Source organism: Peromyscus maniculatus, chromosome 1 (genome assembly GCF_049852395.1).
Source record: "Peromyscus maniculatus bairdii isolate BWxNUB_F1_BW_parent chromosome 1, HU_Pman_BW_mat_3.1, whole genome shotgun sequence".
Lineage (NCBI taxonomy): Eukaryota > Metazoa > Chordata > Mammalia > Rodentia > Cricetidae > Peromyscus > Peromyscus maniculatus.
Window position 1 is genome coordinate 131,302,461 of NC_134852.1, and position 20,311 is coordinate 131,322,771.

The window sequence follows — 20,311 nt, forward strand, 5'->3', positions numbered from 1 at the left end:
ACCCACATATTTTCCTGAGTTGATTACAGAGCTGGTTTCCCTAGCTGGCTTTCTGGTGTGGTAAGGGATAGTGCTTTCCTGAGACTCGCTCTATCTTTACATTATGCAGAGCCATTAACAACACTGTGGAGTTCCTGCAGCTTGAGCTGAACCCTCGTGATTCTTTCTCTCCCTAGCTGGATTAACTAAGGCAGAGCTCCGAATGCTCGACAAGGCACTGATGCCCCATTTCCAGCCGTCAGCCATAAGATGCCTGCCGGGTGAGACGTTCAAAGTAGGTGCTCATGTCCTCAGGGAGAGATGAGAGCTCAACCTCGCTTCAGATCGTACAGGGAAACAGGTGCCAGGCCTGGCTTCGTGGGACCTCCAGCCAGCCCTTTGCTTCTAGGGCCAGAGAAGATCTGCATGCCAACTGTGGATACCCACAGGATAACTTGAGCTGGTTTTTAAAGTTTTTCTCCTTAAATTTTCATTTTATCTTATTGTTCTTTTTAGTCCTCTTCCCTTCATACCTGTGGTTACTGAGTTTCTATTTCTGGTGCTGTGACGAGTTCATAAATTCCCGGGCAAAGCCCCCCAGGTACATTTCAGAATTCAGAAGGTTTCAGGTTCTGTAAAGGTCACCCCGATGCATGGTATGTGCCCCACACCTCTAGCAGTGTCTGAGGGAGCATTCACAAGCAAACACATCCATTTTTTTTTGGAAGACACCTGTGACAAATCACACTAAATACACTATAAATAGCCTCCCGTCAATTCAGGTCAACTTCTGCTAGTTTGTCTTAAACTTTGTAAAAAAAAAAAAAATTTCAGTTTTTAGAGTTCATGGACTTTGGATTTGTAGACAGGGATCATGGTGCTATGAACATTTTCTTTAAAATAAACTGGTGTTGAGATGTTTCTATTGCTGGAAGAATAGTGACGAGTCCTGCACTGGCCCACATGAGCTACTGTGGAAAATACCAGAGGGGCCTGGATCAGCTGAAGGAAGGGAGGCAGAGTTCTAGAAAGCATTCTTGCTTCCTTTCCATAAGCAAGATGAGGAGAGGATTTGTGGGGACAGTCTGCTCTGATGAGATGGGGGTGACCTTGGTGGGTTTGTGTGTGTGTGTGTGTGTTTACGTGTATGTTTGTGTGTACAGACATGTGGAGGCCAGAGGACAACGTTGTGTGCTGTTTCTTTGTTGTTGTCCACCTTTTTATTTATTAAAAAAATAAAAATTAATGATTTAATTGTGTGTGTGTGTGTGTGCACATGCACACGCGTGCATGCGTACGCACGTGTGTGCCATGGTATATGGGTGAAGGTCAGAAGACAACTTGAAATTCTTAGTCTCTCCTTCCACCATGTTAGTCCTCGGATCCAACTCCAGTCTTCAGGCTTGGCAGCAGGTGCCTTTGCAGTACTGAACTATCTTATTACCCTCCCCCTTTTTCTTTTAAAACCTTTCATCTTGTATGCTCGGGTGTTTTGCCTACATGTATGTCTGTGCACCACATATGTGCAGTGCCTGAGAGGCCAGAAGAGGGTGTTGCATCCCTTGAGACTGGAGATACAGACAGTTGTGAACCACCATGTGGGTGATGGGAATGGGCCCTGGGTCCTTTGGAAGAGCAGCAAATGCTCTTAACTGCCAACCCGTCCCCCCCCACCCCCCACCCCGACTCCTGCAAGCCTTGAGACAGCATCCTTCACTGGTCTAGAGCTCAGCCAAGGGCTTAGCCTGGCTGATGAGCAAGGGACTTAACTGCCTCTGCCTCCCCAGTGCTGGGATCCTGGCTGAGCTGACTCCCCAGCCTTTTCTGTTTTTTTCAGATAATGTCTTAATATATTGTTCAATTTTCTTGAGCTTGGTATGCAGTCCAGGCTGGCCTCAAACACCACCCCTGTGTCAACCTCCCGAGTGCTAGGATTATAGGTACGTGCCACTATTCTTGGTTCAGCTTTGGCACTCTTGCTTTCGGGGTGACATGGGGACACATCCTGTCCACCACAGCAGGATGCTGTACAGCTCTTGGGGGCCGGGGAAGAAACAGCTGTCCTCAAGGCTGCTCCATTAGTTACTTGTCCTGTTGCTGTGACAAACAAACAAACAAGTGACAGAAGCAACTTGCGGAAGGATGTGTTTGTTCCAGCTCAGGGTTTAGTGGGTACTGGTCCAGCGTGGCAGCTGGTGTCACTGGGTCAGTAGAGATGGGACCAGAGGCGAGGCCAGGACGTCATCCTCAAGACCCACTAGTACTACATATCCAGTGACCTCTTTGCAGGCTAGGCCCTGGTCTCAAAAGGTCCCACCACCTGCCAAGTGCTGTCAGCTGACGGCTGAATGTTCAAGCACAGGAACCAGTGAGGGACATTGCTGACTCAAACCACTCCAACCCCTGAGCAGATTCCTTCTTCCTCTCTGGGCAGATGGCACTGGGGAGACAAGGAAGGAACCAGGGCAGCTTCTGAGTACTTCCCTCTGGTCGTGTTTTGGGCATAGTTGGGGCAGCTTCCTTGTTCAGGCAGTTGCCTGTTCCTGAAATTTCTATTTCAACGACATCACGATGGCTTCCAGGATAGGCACACGCGGGTCTGTAGGTTCTCTGGTAAAGAGGTTATAGCACAGTGCCTTCAGGGGCCACGAAGGTGGCACCAAGGATGCAGCAGGCTGAATGGGGCCTGAGCTGAGCTGCAGAGCACTGGTTATACTGGCTACAAGGTGTGTGTGTGTGTGTGTGTGTGTGTGTGTGCGCGCGCGCGTGCGCGCGTGCTTCTCACCATAGGCACATTAATGCAGTGTGACCATGTGAGTCCAGTGTTGCTGGATCATCCTTGCTTTTTCAGATGCACCCAGACATCTCCATTTTCATGTGAAACCTCCTGATTTTACATGTTGGTAGTCAATTTGAATTTATTTTTGAAAACACCATAGACCAGGGAGTCAGTCTGGCCTGTGGGTCACACAAGTCAGTGGCAATGGGAAATAGATAATTTCTGTATCACAGACTGTTAATGACAGGTGCGAGTCTGCCTAGCACCTACAGGGCAAAGGACAGTGTCCCAGACAGGAGGACAGGCGCAAAGAACTGCTTCCTTCTGGGCCCAGGCAGATCTTTGTTTTGCCCAAAAGGAAGAGGGTCAGGTGAGAGGCTGGAGAGGTAGGCAGCACTCCCAGCCCGAAGGTGTCCTTGCTATGTTCAGAAGCCCGAGCTGCATCCTGGGGTCATAAACAGAAGAATTCGATTTCAGGAAGCAGCTATGTGGAAGGAGTGAAGTGAGTGACCAATAGGAAAGGAAGGGAAAAAGGAACAGAAGCAGATGAAGTCCTAGCTTTTTGGGGGTGCTTTAAAACAGTCAGGAGATGTGAGAGCTCTTCTGTCATGCCATCTTGTCCTAGTCTCACTGGAGCTAGCCACCAAGTCCCTTTGAAGCTGTGTGGCTTCAGAAGATACCGTGTTCACAGCCCTGAAGCCACAGTGCACCCAGCAGAGTCCCCCGCTTCTGCTGTCCATGGCAGTATTAACAGAAAACCGCTGTCCTTGCCCTCCTCTGGGTTACCAGGAATCATCATAGAGTATTCCAACAGTCATAACCGAAGGGACAGGGATTGGTTGGCCTTGGAGGTGAGTTCTCTGCATCACCTCAAAGCAAGTCCAGAAGCCTAGAGAGGCGACATAACTTGCTGAAGACCACACAGCTGTTATGTGCTCAGATTCAGGCTGGCATTCAGGTCAGAGCTCGCTTCATCAGTATTTTCTCCAGTGTAAAGTGATTAACAACACTGGATTAACAACGTGGAAAGCCAAGACCCCCTTTAACTTCTAGACTTCAAGGCAAACGTCTCAGTTTGGAGCTAGAATGGCTTAATACCCCTGTAACACTTTAAAAACCTACTGTAGTCTCTTTTTTAAGAGGTCAGGAGTTCGGTTGCTGTTGGTGGACAAATCAGACAGGGATTCAAATATAGTTTCTTTCAGCTTCTATATAATGCTTGCTTACGGTCACAGTACAAGGGTATGACAAAGTTATGAAGCTCTGAGCAGATAAACGAGGTTTGGAAGACCCCGAGAGGGTGTACAGAGGGTCTCCCTCGACTTTCCTGCCTGCAGGAGCTGTCCACGGAGCAGATAGCCTCCTTGGGTCCTCAGAATGCTGCCTCGGTGACCGACTCCCAGCGTCTGCAGCTCAGCTCGGCACAGCTGCAGAGCCTCCAGAGGGCACTAGATGGCGCCAAGGCTCACTCCTGGCAGGATGATCCTGTGAGTGCCCGCCCGACCTCCACTGGGTCCCCAACAGGTGAGCAGCCCAGCCCTTGCCTTAGCCACACCCAGAATCCTTTTCTTTGAGCCTTGGTCCACCCTGCAAGATAGGAAGGCTTCTATGATTGAGGGTGGAGGCTTGATAGACATTGGGTATTTACTCTCAAAGATTAGCCTGGAATTCCCACCAAGCTTCTTTTGCACACTGTCAGCTCTCCCATCTTTGAAGCCACCTGGGGGATCTTTAAAAGTCTTTGAGTTCCCTGGATATGACCCAGAATCCACCCAATCAGAATCTCTCAGGAATAAATTCATTTCAATGGCTCCTTTCATCCGCCTACTTGCTGTCCAGTATTAATCAGCCTCTGCATCTCTCTTTGGTACCTACTGTGTCCCAAGTCTGCAGTAGGGGCTGGGAGTGTGGATGCAAGTAAGACAGGTAAGGCCCTTGCCAATAAGATCTCAGAGCCATAAGACGAGGGAGGCGATAAGCAGGGCAGGTGATGGTAACTGGGGGGGGGGGGGCTGAGCAAGGTGGGGGGAGGGGGGAGGGAGGCAGGGTCAGTTTCCCAGAGCAGATGCCATTACCCTGATGCTACAGATTTCTCTTCTTCCTCTTGCTGACTCCTCTCCTCTGCCCCTCAGAACTCTCTCACATTTTCCGGAATCCTGTCTTGAATGAGTACCACCTTTGGACTAGGTGTAGGTCTACACTTCTGGGGAGACAATTCACAGCAAGGCAGTCACACCATCCTTGCCCTCACAATAGTCATGTATGGGTGAGGGGAGACAGTGCTGGCATGACTCCGAGGCAGTGTGGTAGAGAGAGAGGATGATGGAGATGGATTGCACCCTGAGTTGGGGAGAGCATCTAAAAACACCCAAACTGGAAAGAGAACTTGGCACCTAACTAGAACTCCCTTCTCCCTCCCTTCTCTTTCTTAACAACCCCACGTTCTTGCCTCTCCTTCCACTGAGGATGTCGAATTGGGGACTTAGCCACTACAATTTCTGTAGCCACTAATGGGAGCCATGTTCTTTGATATACTTGTCATCGTTTGCAAGTGTTCATTGGAACACAGAATGCATATGGTATTTCATATGATGATACACAAAATGGATAAAGCATATAGCTTTAAACACACAAGGCCTGAGAGGGATGTGAGGAACCTTTCTGTTTTGTCTCCTGTCTCCCAGTTTCCCAGCACCTCTCTCCAGGGGCAACCGACGTTGCCAGTGCCTGGGACATTTGTCTACATCGTCTGTACACACACAAATAAGTCAAGCCTACACAAGCCTTGCACTCTTTCGAGGACTTACCGCACCCTTGCTCTGCACCCTGCATCTTGGCTCCGATGATACGCTCAGAAGCATTCCATGCCCTATGTGGGAACTGAACAATGGCTGGCTGTAGGCTGAGCCTTAAGTATCTAAGCAAACTTGTAGAGTCTCTGTATAGCCAGGTTATCTTGTTTTCTGTTACAAAGGATGCAGCTCTGCAGTCTGCATCTGTCCCAGGGGCAAGTACACTTTTAAGCTAAGACATTGCCAAATCCTCTGCAGAGAGGTAGGTAACCGTTTTCTCTTGAAACAGCCATGTCAGAAAGGAACAAGGCAAGACCCTACATGCCCTTCTTCCATTTACCTCATAGCCATTGGGTGAACCCTTTTCTGGGGGGTCTGACCCTTTCTCCATCTCTTGCTTCTTAAATACCTGGGAGTGATGCTTACATGCAGATGCCCCGCCCTCCCCCCTCCCCTGCTCCTAAGAGTTCCTCAATCAGTACGCCCAGCAATGCATCCAGGCATCCGCAGCTTGGAACAGCTCCCTGACTCCTTTGATTAAGGTGGGTCTGGCACATGCCGAGTCACACAATTCCAGTTTATTCCAGTTCCTCCATCACTCCCGTTTAAGGGATGAAGACATGGAGGTTTGCAGGTGAGAGGTCCGATTCCAGAGAGAGAAATGCAGGGAGTTGGGCATGATGCATCCATCCTCTAGGGTCTACAGCAACTTCATAGGCCTTCCTGTTTTGTGTTTCCTTTCAGGAGATCCCACTTCCCAGGGTCTTTGGCTTGGCTGCCCCCTGCTACTTCTGATGGCCAAGTCCCTATGTGGAGTGGCCTATTTGGTGATGCAAGAAGCTGGTGAAGGTGTGTAGAGAGGGAAGCTGTTTAGACTGTGGAAGACCTTTACCTGAAGAGCCTCAGTGAGGGCCAGGAGACTCCAGGGTCTTGGAAAAATAATTATTAAGAACCATCTCGCAAATTCTTAAGCCAGCCTGTCTCCCTAGTGGGTACTCCTTTACATCTCATGTTGGCTTGGAGACAGAGAAGCCGTGGTGAGGGGGGGAGGGCGGAGGCTCTTTTAGCCAGGGTGTGATCTGGTTTTTAGTTTGGCTTGATTTCTCTTCCCCGGAGCACCAGGGTGCGTTGGATTTCTCCTTTGACACTTAGCTGGGCTGAAACAAATGAATCTCTCAACAGAAGCCAATATTCCTGCCTGATTGCTGCGACTAATTGATGTTTTGGTGGGCATCACATTGCTTGGAAATTAAAACATTTAACATGGCTCAGCATTAAATCAATTTTTAAATACATTTTCCAGATGTTTCTGTTTCCTTGGGAGTTAAGTTAACCTTTCTAAACATTTTTTATTTTGGGTAGAGGGTGTGGTTTTAAGCTGTTCTGAGCTTTGGCAAATGGGTTGAAATAAAAAGAAATAAAAATATATTGGATATGTCAATCATTGAAGCGATTTCTGATCAGTGCAGAAAACTCAGCCCTTACCCTCCCCACACTTGATCCTTCTGGGATGAACTAATTTCTAGAAATTGCCGGGTTCTTTTGGTCTTAGGGATAAGAAGTCAGAGCAATGGAACGGGTGGGGCAGCATTGGCCTTTACCACCACCTGGAAGCTACATCGTTTGCAAGGCGACCACTGAGCTGCTTGGTGTAACAGGCTTTTTCTTTTGGGCCACCAACCAGCTCCCAGTTACGACATAGAGATTTATTAGTTTTGAATGCTCGGCCTACCTTAGGCACATTTCTGGCTGGCTGGCTCTCTCTCTCTCTCTCTCTCTCTCTCTCTCTCTCTCTCTCTCTCTCTCTTTGGTTTTTGGAGACAGGGTTTCTCTGTGTAGCTTTGTGCCTTTCCTGGAACTCGCTCTGTAGCCCAGGCTGGCCTCTGAACTCACAGAAATCCGCCTGGCTCTGCCTCCCAAGTGCTGGGATTAAAGGCGTGCGCCACCACCGCTCTGCTTATCTCTTTTAACTTAAATTAACCTGTTTCTATCTACCTTTTGCCTGGGAGCTCTTTACCTTTTGTTATTTTTGCTGTCTCTATGTCTGGGTGGCTAGTGGCTGCCTGGCTCCTTGACCTGGGCATGTCCTGTCCCGGTTCTCTTCTCCTCTTTCTCTTGTTCTTTTTCTTGAGCTTAGATTTCTTCTCCTATTTACTCTCTCTCCCTGACAGCCCTGCCTATCCTTTCTCCTGCCTAGCTATTGGCCATTCAGCTCTTTATTAGACCAATCAGGTGCCTTAGGCAGGCAAGGTGGAACAAATGCAGCACATCTTTTCCTAATTAAACAAATTCAGCACAAACAAGTGTAACACATTGTTGCAAAGTGTAGCAGCACAGGTGTGTGGGTTCATGTGGGTCTGTGGGAAGAAGACTCAGAGGCACCTTAAGAATGAATCTAGCCTTTCTTGGCTACAGGGGATCCAGTCTCTCAGGACTGAAGCACTTTCCCTTCGCCCAGGGCATTTTTATTTTCTCAATATTTACAGTTTAGCCAGTTGATTTCCATATGCTCAAAGCAACCTGAAAGGAGCTCCCAAAAATACAATGCCAAGTGCAAATTCCTTGATTTCTCAGGTACCATGGGTTTCCGGGTTTCCTGAACCAAGTTTTTCACAGGGCTTTGATCCTTGGGAGACTCTCAGACAAGGTTCACATGGAGCGATAAGAGAAAGAAAAGGTATCAGTTAAACAAGGGATGGAGTAGGCCTAGGTGCTCCTCTCTGGAGCCAGGCCAGGAGTGGCTCAGCAGGAATGCAGCCACAACATATCCTTACATCATTAAACAAATGCAGCATAGACAAATGTAACACACTTTCACACAGTTAAAGTGATATTCCACAGCATAAACAAATGTAACACATCTTTGCCTAGTTAAACTAACATTCTACAACAACCTGCCATTCCTCATGTGGTAAGTAGTGGCATCCTGGGTCTCCCTCTCTCAAAAGTTATTTATTTTTATTTTGTGAGTATGGTTGTGTTTGCCTGTATGTATGTCTGTGCTCAGGTGTGTGCCTAGTACCCGTGGTAGCCAGAAAGGGAAATTGGATTCCCCAGAACTGGAGCTGCACATGGCTGTGAGCCATTCTGGTGATTGGAATGAAAATGGCCCCCAAAGATGCCTAGGAACTGGCATTGTTAGAAGTTGTGGCCTTGTTGGAATAGGTGTGACCTTGTTGGAGGAAGTGTGTCATAGGAGGTGGGCTTTGAGGTTTCAGAAGCTCAAGCCAGGCCCAGTGGCTCAGTGGCTCACTCTCTTCCTGTTGCCTGCCAATCCAGATGTAGAACTCAGCTCCTTCTCCAGCACCATGTCTGCCTGCGCACTGCCATGCTTCCCACCATGATGATAATGGACTAAACCTCTGAACTGTAAGCCAGCCCCGGAAATGTTTTCCTTATTAAGGGTTGCCATAGTCATGTGTCCCTTCACAGCAATAGAAACCCTAACTAAGACAGCCACCATGTGGGTCCTCTGTAAGAGCAGCAAGTGCTCCGTTCCCATCTTGGGTAACCTCATGAGTCCTTCATGGGCATTCCCATTTGAAGATGGGAGGGGGAGACAGTGTGAGCCTTCCAAAACCTGTGGTTGTTTCCTATGAGGCTGAGGGAACCCTACAAAGGGTGCTGTTTAAAGGCTGGCGACTGTCACCCATGGTTACATGGAAACCGAAAGACCACCGTGTGGCAGATGTGCCGTTTGCTTTCCTCCCATGCTGGTGTGGAAGTGGCAGCGACTGCTGCTTTCCAAGCACAGATTTCATCCTTCATAAACAGCAGCAGTCCCCTGTTTCAGTGGGTCAGACCAGCTGTGTGGACAAGCATGAGCACGGAACTTAGCAGAGCCACTTCGGAAAGGCCTTGGTGCTACCTGTCCCCTCTTCCTATGGTCTTGCTTATCCTGGAAAACCAGGGACAAACAAGAAAAATCCCTCTCTTGGTGTGCCCGTATGTGTGTGGGTGCTTGTATGTGCAGGTGTGCACTTGTGTGTGTGTGTGTGTGTGTGTGTGTGTGTGTGTGTGTGCCTGTATGTGCATGGGGAGGCCAGAGGCCAACCTTGGGTGTCTTCCTCAATCACAGACAGGGTCTCTCGTTGGAACTCACAATTTCTCCAGGATGGCTGGCCAGTGAGCTCCAGGGACCTGCTGTTTCCACCTCTCTGGAGCTGGGATTCCAAGTGTGAGACACCACACCTGGATTTTATTTTATTATTTTTAATTTTTGTAGCTTATTTTTTAATTAAAAATTTAAAATTTCAGTATACTCTCATCATTCTCCCTTCCCTTTCCTCGCTGTTTTTGGTTCTTAAAAAAAATAATAAAATGTGGGTTCTGGGGATTGAATTCAGGTAAGACATGGCAGGCAGTGCCTTGACTGAACTACCTATCTAGTACCCTCTGTGTGTGTGTGTGTGTGTGTGTGTGTGTGTGTGTGTGTGTGCATGTGCGTTTGAGACAGGGCCTCACTCTGTAGCCCAGGCTACCCTCAAACTCCTGGTCCTGCCTGGGGAGTGCTGGGCTCCCAGGTGTGCCCCACCACACCTGCCTATAGACCTCTCTGAGTTCCACTTCCTTTGTGACCTTTGTGAGTCCCCTTCAGCCGTGATCACTGATTTCTGACCTTCCTGGTCACCTCTTCCCTCTGGATAATCATAATGGCTCTCCTCTCCGTCAGGCTGCTGAAGGGCTTCTGCTGTATTGTTAGCTTATTTTACTGTCATCAGGGCCTGACCGGGTGGGTCCTGAGATGATTCCCCTTTGCAGGACAAGGAGACTGAGCCCCCAAGAGGTTAAGGAGCTCTGTCGGAGGCCTCCCACTTAGGAGGGGGTTGAATCCTGACTTCTTCACCTTTGTGCAGCGCTGCCTCCGGAGTGGGTGACTTTAACTTCTCTAATAAGTTAGATCAGAGGAAGATTCTGTAAATCCCTTCACCTCCTCTTCTGGCAGGAGGCCAGCTTGCCTCCCAGCACAGATAATTGGTGATGGCCTCAGGCAGAAAGACAAATCTAGCTTGTGCCCTGCAGGACCCCTGGGGTGTCAGGCTGAAATGCCTAGTCCCTGGCATGCAAGGAAGCAGTAGGTCACAATGGCAGGCACTGTCCCACTCACCTTTCAATGTCAGCCCTCCCAATGGACCCCCAGTCTCCCCCTTCCTAACAGGTTTGTAATTAGATGCAGGGATCAAGGTCATTTGTGCTCAGAGAAGGGTATGCTGCTGGCCATGGTTCTGACCAGGCAGGACCTGGGCCTTCCTGGTTGTTAACCTCTTTGAATATCATCCAGTATATCTTTTTGCAGACGCCCCACTTTTAGGCCACTCGGATGCCAGGCCTGGCTTGCTGAGGGCTGGGAGTCTTTCTACAACTTCAGCCTGCTAGCTAATGGAGTTTGAGCTCATTCCCCCCCCCCACTCTAGTTCTGGTACCTGGAGGGGGAGAGGGGGTGGGCAACAGTAAATGGTGATGGGCTATTCTGCCAAAGATAGGTTGTTCTGTATGTATGGGGGTGGGTGACTTGGCTTTGTTGAAGAAATGCTCCTATAGGTAAGAGTGACAAGTTCATATCAAGTAGAAGCCATTTCTTTGACCTTGGGGCTGGAGAGACGGCTCAGAGGATAAGAGCCACTTGTCACTTCAGCAGAGGACCCAGGTACAGTTCCCAGTACCCGTATGGTGGCTCACAGACATCTGTAACTCCATTTGCAGGGGATCAAGCACTCTCTCTGACCTCCAAAGACACTAGGCCCACGTGCGGTACACAGTTAGACATTTGGGAAAAACACTCATGAACATAAAATTAAAAATTAAAAAGTGCTTTGTCTATCATCTATATGTATCTGCTGAAGTCTGACTTAAGGAAGAGTTCTGTGGGCTAGGTGTGGTAGCATGCACCTGTAATCTCAGTATTCCGGAGGAAAAGAAGAACTGGAAAAGAACTGAGTTCCAGGCCAGCCTTGGCTATATAGTGAGATCCTCTTTCAAGAAAATCAATAAGAATTCCCAGGCCACACAGCACAGCACACGTGGTTGGGACATCTCTAGAGTGTGGTCTGGAAATGAGTCCCCATCTGCAAATCCATTTTGGATGTCTGTTGATTTTGGAGACTCTTTAGTCACCATGGGCAGTTCATCATGTGACCCTTGTCTTCACTGGGTCAGGTGCTGGCTAGTCCATAGAAGGAAGTGAGTCTTTTCCACCCACGGGGGTATCTGCAATCACTGTAAATGGATCGTGTTTCCTTTTACCTCCTCCTGGACTTCGGTGAGGCAGACTAAGATGCTGATGTCATATGGAGCATGGAGGAGCTGTCAAGAGAGATTTGATGGAGGGAATTCCTTCTAGCCTCTAAGACCTCTGGGCACATCCCTCCCTCTGTGTAGTGGATTACACAATTCTACCTGCTCCCTTTGTTAGGATCACACACACACACACACACACACACACACACACACACACACACACACACACACACACACTGTTTGCTCCAGAATTTGATTCTGTGAAATGCAGTGACTCTTTAGATGAGTCTACATCCCCACCCAGCTCAATCTGAGTTTTGGTCACTATAATGTGAATAGACAGGACGTAGTGCAATAAAACTTTTAAATGTGCATGTCTTGTGTGGCTCGTTCCTTCATGGAAAGGGGCTCATGGACAGTAATAAACTCAGTCCATACCTTGGAGACAAGTCTAACCCAGCTAACCTTAGCGGTGCCCAGCGAAGCCTTAGTTAACTCAAACACTGTCATGTGGTTAATACCGGCTCTTTGCACAGGGAAGACCCTGTCCTATTTCTAGGTAAATGATACATTTTATCTCGTGAATTGCCTTCCATCATCCACTCAGTGCCAGGGGGCCACTTGTAAAGCCTCTTCTGCCTCCAGAAAGTGCTTGGTAGCTGAGAATGGTCCTTCACTACGCCCCACACCCAATTAGTTCCCATCTCTAAGTCCATGGACCCTAGAAATCAGGTCCTGAGGGAAGTTAGGTTACAGCCCAGGCTTCTAACATGGAAATTCTGCATACTTTGCCAAGACAGACTCTGAACTATTCTACCCAGAGCACTCTCTGTTCCAACACTCAGTCCCTCAGTCTCTGCAGATTACATTTTTATTCGGCTGTTGGAGTAGAGAGGGACCCTTCCTTTCCTTTGGGAAATAAACTGGCTAGCCATCTTGAAATGATGAGGAGAGACACGGTATGAAGGAGTGGAATTCAGAAACAAAATGACTCAGTCAGTAAAGTGTTAGCTTTGCAAACACAAGACCTGAATCTGATCCCCAGAATCCACGTAAAAAGAACTGAATGTATGCTTGCAGTTCCAGAACTGGGAGAGGATACATGCAAGTTCCAGGGGCACGCTGGCAAGCCAACCTACTCAAGTGGGCCAGGGAGAGACCTTATTTCACAAAACAAACTTTTAAGGTGGACAGCACCAGAGGAGGAATTAAATTTGAAGTTGTCTTTGACCACAACATGCAAGTGCACATATTATAAACACACACACACACACACACACACACACACACACACACACACACACACACACACAAACAAACAAATAAGTAAATGAATAAATAAAATGGCACTAATGCTGAATATAGGGCACACCTGCACATTAGCAACCCCCCCTCTCCCCACCCCACCTCTCTCTCTCTCTCTCTCTCTCTCTCTCTCTCTCTCTTTCTCTCTCTCTCTCTCTCTCTCATCAGTTAAGTGTTCTGTTGCTGAACTACACCCTCAGTCCTTCCAAAAGCTTTTCACTGTGGATGGCTCTGATAAGCTTCACAGGTTGCTACACCTTGAATTTGGACCTGGCATACCTGAAGCTCTGATGGGTTATAGGGCCCAAACTTCATTTTCAAATGAATGACAAAGTAGCAAAATAATGCCGTGAGCCCTGGCCCTGTTCAGGAGATGCTAGTGAGTCTTTGCCTGCTCTCCTGGGCTGTTCTTTCTTGGGAACTGGGTCTCAAGGGTATGAGTCATACCCACATTTGCATTGTGGTCTGCTAGCTTAGCTGGGCAGATTCTTCTAGTCCCCCAGGGCAGCCAATGGCGTCTTTTTTCACCCTTCTGATTTAGCACCATCAAGGACGAGTATTCTGGTGCCCAGGAGAGGCCTTTAGTTCTCAGGTGGTTGGAGTTTGCTCACAGGCAGTCTGCTAGCATCAAGTCTGATTTTGTAGCTGGCATCCAGCAGTGCCCTGCTGTGCGGCTTGTCAGGAAGACCCCTCCTTCACTTACACAAGCACAGTGGTCTTTGTCCTTGTGTATAGCCTGGAATTTAACACTTACGACTGTCTCCATAATCAAGCACCCACACTCATCTGGCGAAATGCGTGGCTATAGCAGTGAAAACAAAACAGTGTTAGGAACTGATCTGTGTTGATATTGAACCCTTGATATCGGACCCTGTGAATATCCTATAGAGTTCGGCAGCCCCTCTTTTCCTATGCCTCTACTCTCGAATCAGTTTTTTGTCTTCTTTGTTGTTTGTTTTTTACTTGTTTGTTATTGTTGAGACAGGGTTTCTCTATGCAGCCATGGTTCTCCCGGAACTCGTTCTGTAGACCAGGCAGACCTCGAACTCAGACATCCACCTGCCGCTGCCTCCAGAATGCTGGGACTAAAGGCCTATGTCACCACGCCAGGCTTCTCAAATCATTCTTGTGGCATGCTCAAGGCTTTCTCGGTAGGGCCCAGTCCTGTACTTACAAACAATGCTTCTAGGTTTTGTCAGAGCACAGTAATTCTTTACCAATGATTTCAGTTACCTATTGTCCAAAATCATTAGATTTAAAATTCCCGAAATAGACAATTCGTAGCCTTTAAACTGTGTAGAGTTTGGAGTGGCACGACAGAACCTTGTGCTGACCAGTTCCGTCCTGCCCAGGATGTCAACTATCCTTTCGTCCAGAGCATCTATGCTGCATAGGCTACCCACCTGTTACTCACCAAGTACCCATTTTAGTTACTAGATTGACTAGTGACATCCTAGTGACTGTGTTCAAGGATTCCTTATTTTACTCAGGAAAACAAGAGGGTAGTAATGCTGGCGAACAGAGTCTGCCAGAGAGAAGCCATGAAAGGTTCCTTAGCCAAAAGCTCAAAGATGTTATTTCAAGGGAAAAAGAAAAAAATCCCTGCATATGATTTTTATTATACTGTGTTTCTATAATTGTTCGAGTTAATTAGTATCAATTACTCTTTGTCTTGTATCATGTCTAACATATAGATTCAACCTGGCCACACAGGTATGTATGCACAGGCAACAGCAGTTCGTGTAGGGTCTGCTCTGCTTCAGTTCTGTACTCGATGATGCGGCTTCAGGCATCTACTTGGGGGAGCTCTCCTTGTTAGGCTCTGGGAATTCTCTCTTGGTAGATGTGGAAGGGTAGATATGGAGAGTAGAGACTTGCTATGGTTTAGATTTGAAAAGTCCTCATGTGTTGAACACTTACTTGGTCCGCAGTGGCTGGTACTATTGGGAGGTAGTAGTACTATTGAGGTAGGAGGTTGGATCGATGGGGGTATGCATGGTATGCCCATGAAAAGGATAGTGGGACCCTGGCTAGTTCTCTCTCTTTACTTCCTGGCCACCATGCGGTGAGCAGCTTTGTTTGCCATGGGCTCCCTAACATAATAGACTGTTTGTCATAGGCCCGAGGACAACAGGGTCAAGTGACCATGAGCTGAAACCTCTGCATCCATGAACCCAAACAAACCTTTCTTTCTATGAATTATTTGTCTGATTCATGTTGTCACACTGATGAAAAACACAGGACTGTGACCCTCCAGAGCACATTGCCAGGAGCCACTTTAGCTTTTCCAGAGAAGATTACCGTTCCCAAAGTGTCTTTCTGTGGAGGTTGGAGAGATGGACCAGTCTGTGAAGTGTTTGCTGTGCAAGCACAGAGACCCAAATTTGGATTCCTACTGCCCACATAAAAAGTCAGGCATGGCGTGCGCCTGTAATATCAGTCCTGGGGAGGCAGAGACAACCAGATCCCTAGGGCTCCTGGGACAGGTGGCTCGGGTGGATTGGTGAGTTCCAGGATTAGTGAGAGACCTTGTCTCAAAAAGATAAGGTAGAGAGAGGCCAAGGAAGACTCTGAACATCAACCTCTGGCCTCTGCACATCACATATGGGCACACACACACTGGGATTGTTTCCCAATCAAAACCTCACCAGGATGTCTGCAAATACAACACACATACAAATATACACACATACAAACACAGATGCATATATATGCTCCCCTCCCCCCAAAGTGCTACTGAGTTTCTCCATGCAAGTTTGAACACCAGATTTTGGAAGCTCATAGTGTCTGTTCATACCTCAAAGAGTTTTTATGACCTCTGCCATTTTATAAAGCCCCAGCCACATTGACTGGCTTTTGATTTGGATTTTGGGTGATTTCTGCCTCACATTTCTAATTTGTTCGGCTTTCTTTTCACCTATGCTTGTCTGGGGAGCTGGTTATTAGCTTCTGGTGCTCAGCTGGGGTGAGCTTGTAGGACCAGGCAGCAGGTCGGAGGGTAGAAGAGACATCAGGGTCTGCTCCTTCAACTTCCTCCTGACAGACTGAGAGGCAGTGGGGGCTTAGATTCCCTTGAAGGCCACTGCTCTTGCTGGGCAGCTCTTTTCTCTTTCTCTCTGTCTCTATCATCTATATCTATCTATCTATCTATCTATCTATCTATCTATCTATCTATCTATCTATCTATCATCTGTCTATCATCTATCTATCTTTGTTTTGAGACAGGGTTTCTCTGTGTAGACCTGGTTGTTCTGGAACTCGCCTTCTTAGAGCTGAATTCTCCCTGGGTCTCAGGACCCTCTCCCCTCCCTTCCTTTCCCTTTTAGACCCGGTGGGCAAGAGCTCCCTGCTGTTGCTAATTCCAGGGCCTTTCACACCCTTGGTTTCTCTTAACCTTGGCCTCAGTCCTGTAAATAGTTTCTCTACTAAACTGTCCTCAATTACCCAATTTGAGGCGAGACATCTATTTCTTTCCAGAAGACTGCTTCATTTCACACATCCAGTGTCAAAGAATTAACCCTTAAAGGCTGCAAGGGGAACACTATGGAAATTCCCCCAGCTTCCCACCTCAATAAAAGCAGAATTAGGTCAATTGATACTGCCTATTTTATCTAATCAAGTTTGTCTTTGATGCCACAGAGATGCAAATTTCTTACTCCTATATGAGGACAACTGGATACTCTCCTTGTACTTAATGACTCTGAATACAATTGTCAAATTAATTCAAGTGTTTCCTGAACTGATCCAGCAGGAAACAATCCCAGTTCCCCAAACAAAACCTCACTAGGATGTCTGCAAATGACTGCCTCTGGGCACCTCCTAATTACAGGTTATTTATGCGCCTCATTGTGCTAGGCACGAGTCCTCTCATGGTCCATTCATAGGAAGGCACTAGTGGGTAATTGTTGCAGACAGCCTTGAAGAGGGCCCCAGATAATTCTCCCCTCCTGGTATTCAGGCTCTTGTGTAGCTCTGGCTGGATCTAGCCACTTGCTTTTAATCAGCAGGATGTAGAAAAGTGATGGAATGTCACTTCTGAGATAAGGTGACTAATGACTGGGACTTCTGTCTTGCTGGCATCAATCTGTCTTGCTTCCTCGCTCTGGTAAATCAGTTTCCACATGGCAAAGGTCTGAGTGAAGGTGGCTTCTGACAGCATCTCCTAGGTTGGATCTTGTGGTGGATCTTTCCCTGGTCAAGTCTCTTGATGAGAGTGTCTCATCAAAAGACCTGGGAGATGTGAGAGACCTGAAAGTAGAGGGCCTAGCTGACCCGTGTTCCAAGTCCTGGCCCACAGAAACTGAGGCAATAAGCTGGTGTTATTTGAGGCTGCTAGTGTCCAGATAATTTCTTTCACAGTTGATACCACAGTGTAGATTTTACTGATGAGCCCAATGAGGGGGTTGGGAGGGGATAGGAACAAAAGTATAATTTACATCGAGTTCCTTACAGCAAATAGACAACTGATCAACCCATGAGGTTTCACTGTGGAAACCTTTTCTCCCTTCCCCTTGTTCCTTTTCTTTGAAAATGTAGAGACAATATCTAGCAAAGTCAAACATGGCAAAACTGAAGAATGATTTTTTTCTCTTTCTCTCTTTTCAGTTGTTGTATGCATGTAGTTGAGTTCTGCCTAAGCCTCTTGGGTGCTAGGCTTACACTATGTGCTATCACTCCGGGCTTTCATCTTGTAAGGTGGATTCTATTCTATTCTATTTATTTCTTTTTTCAGCACTGGAAAGGAACCAAGGACCTCCCGTATGCTAGGCAAATGCTCAGCTTTGAAAACACCCCCAGCTCAAGAGTGATATCCTCTGGGTTTTTGATTCTTTGTTCATTTGACAGAACATTTTTCGTTCTTTTTTACTTTTACCCCCAAACTTGCTGTCAAACTCCTCAAGTTCAGAAGTGGTGGGAATCCTCTGTGTCAAAACAACCCACCTGTCTCAGACAGAACGTGTTATAGAGATGTAAACTAATGATAGATGGAAAATGTTCAGGACAGAGTCCTCGCTGCTTCTTGTGTGTCTCACTACTCAATAGCTTGAAAGTATTATCCATATAAACAAAAATCCAACCCAAATGCCCATCTGGTGTTAAAATCGAGTCACCCTGTTGCGTGTGGTAGAGCCACTGAGAAAAGCTCTGGGCATTTCACCCGACGTGTTAGGTGAGGCTGCTGCAGAAATGGAGTTAGTTAGCAAAGCTCTGGAAAATATTGGCCAGAGATTCAAGAATATGTATCTGTTGAACTTGAGGAAACCATTTTAGAGACCGAGGCCATGAGATCGTCTCAGGGAAACAACGGCAGATATGTGGAATGTGTCTGCTGTGCAGATTTTCATGCAGGTAGATCCCAGGAGGGCAGAGGCATTGCGGCACACCTAAGGCTGAAAGAAGGATGAATGCAAGCTTTTACAGCACAGCTTTAAACATGCGAACCAGTGAGTCGGGTAAAATGCAGCAGAATAATTACAGTAATGGTTAAGCAAAGAAATATGAAGAAAACCTCCAGGAAACAAAACAAACAAACAACAAAACAAAACAGTGGAATGTGGTCGCTTCCGACCATGTCATGTGAGAGTGACCGGCTCTTGGCTCTCCCTTGGGCTGCCTGCTGCAACAACTTCTATATATTTTCCCACCTCAGACTTGCCTTTTACTGGGTTTGCACCTGAAATGTCTCCCAAAGTCCCGTGTTAAAAGCTTAGTCTATGCTTGATGATATTGGGGGATGAGTGGGAACTTTGAAGTAAGACCCAGTTTTCTAGTCATTGGGGGTGTATCCTCCAAGATGACAATGAGACCCTACCTTTTCTTCTTTCTTATTTAAAAAAATCTTCATGTATAAACTTTATTTAAACTGTAACTTAAACATACAGCTATTTAAACATATATGCATACACACACCATTTAGTCAGAGAAAGGTGAACACTGACTATATATTGAATAATATTACTGAATTATAAATAATAATTATATGAAGTTTTTGATTTTTGAAAATTTTTTTTTTTTTTTTTTTTTTTTTCTGGTTTTTCGAGACAGGGTTTCTCTGTGTAGCTTTGCGCCTTTCGTGGGACTCACTTGGTAGTCCAGGCTGGCCTCGAACTCACAGAGATCCACCTGGCTCTGCCTCCCGAGTGCTGGGATTAAAGGCGTGCGCCACCACCGCCCGGCGAAAATGTTTTTAATTGAAATAGAATTCTATCGTTTCCCCTCCCTCCTGCCCCTCCCAACCACCATCCTTCAAAATCCTCTTTTTCTTTATTATTGTTCATATATATATATGCATATATATGCATATATGTGTATGTGCAATGTATGTAAGTACAGCTGGCTGAGTCCATCTTTGTTGGTGGTGTGTGATGGTTTTAGGGCTGACCACTCTGCATTGGACAACCAATGAGGGGCTCCTGCTGGGAGAGGCTGCTTCTCCTCCCAGCAGCCATTGCTGCCTGTAGTTCTTTGTCTTTAAACGTCCTGGCCATAAGGTGAATGGCGTCATTTACCATCTGCTCCTGTTATGGTGTTCTGTTACTTTATTCCAACATGAGCTAAAATCAACTGTTTGTTTTTAATAAGCTGATTCTCTCAGGTATTTTGTGACAGTAATGGAAACTAATTAACACATATCCTCAGGGCCTATTTCCGCCTCAGCTTGGAATGATACTTTAAACAAAATTTGATATAGACATACGATGGAATATTAGCTAGCAATTAAAAGGTATGAAGCACAGTTAGACAGACTTAACAGGGGATAGAGAGTACGTGGAGGGGTTCTTACTAATGGGTATAAAATTCAGTTTTTACAGAAAGAAAAGAAGTTTGGAGGGTGATGGTGTGGATGGATGCTTTTATGCTACAGACTTGCACACTGAGAACTTAAAAAAAAGAATAACAGACAGGGACTACAAAATGGGTAGATCTTGAGAACCTTATGTTAAGTGAAAGAAGGCAGACACAAAATATATCCCATGGCTTATATAATCCAATTGCTGAGAAATGACCACGGTGGGCTAATCTATAGAGACAAAAATAGACTACTGCCTGCCAGAGGCTGTGGGGAGGAGCTGGGAAAATAGGGGCTGACTGCTGACGAGAATGTAATTTCTCTTTGGGGTGATGAAAACGTTCTAAAATAAATTATACTGAAAGCTGTGCCCCTTCATGAGTACATGAAAACCCTCGGAGTGCTAAACCTTACGTGGTGAATTTTATT

General features: G+C 46.8%; 1 protein-coding gene across 1 annotated transcript in view; it reads left to right on the top strand.

The window, feature by feature from the left end:
• Otoa (otoancorin) overlaps positions 1 to 6,807 on the top strand; it is a 71,617-nt gene extending 64,810 nt beyond the window's left edge. Inside the window, exons 25-27 of the mRNA XM_006980333.4 lie at positions 177 to 274; positions 4,096 to 4,282; positions 6,295 to 6,807. Of these exons, the coding sequence (XP_006980395.2) occupies positions 177 to 274; positions 4,096 to 4,282; positions 6,295 to 6,407 (398 nt within the window). The 3' untranslated portion in view covers positions 6,408 to 6,807. The remainder of the gene's footprint in view (positions 1 to 176; positions 275 to 4,095; positions 4,283 to 6,294) is intronic.
• The last annotated feature ends 13,504 nt before the right edge of the window (positions 6,808 to 20,311 follow it).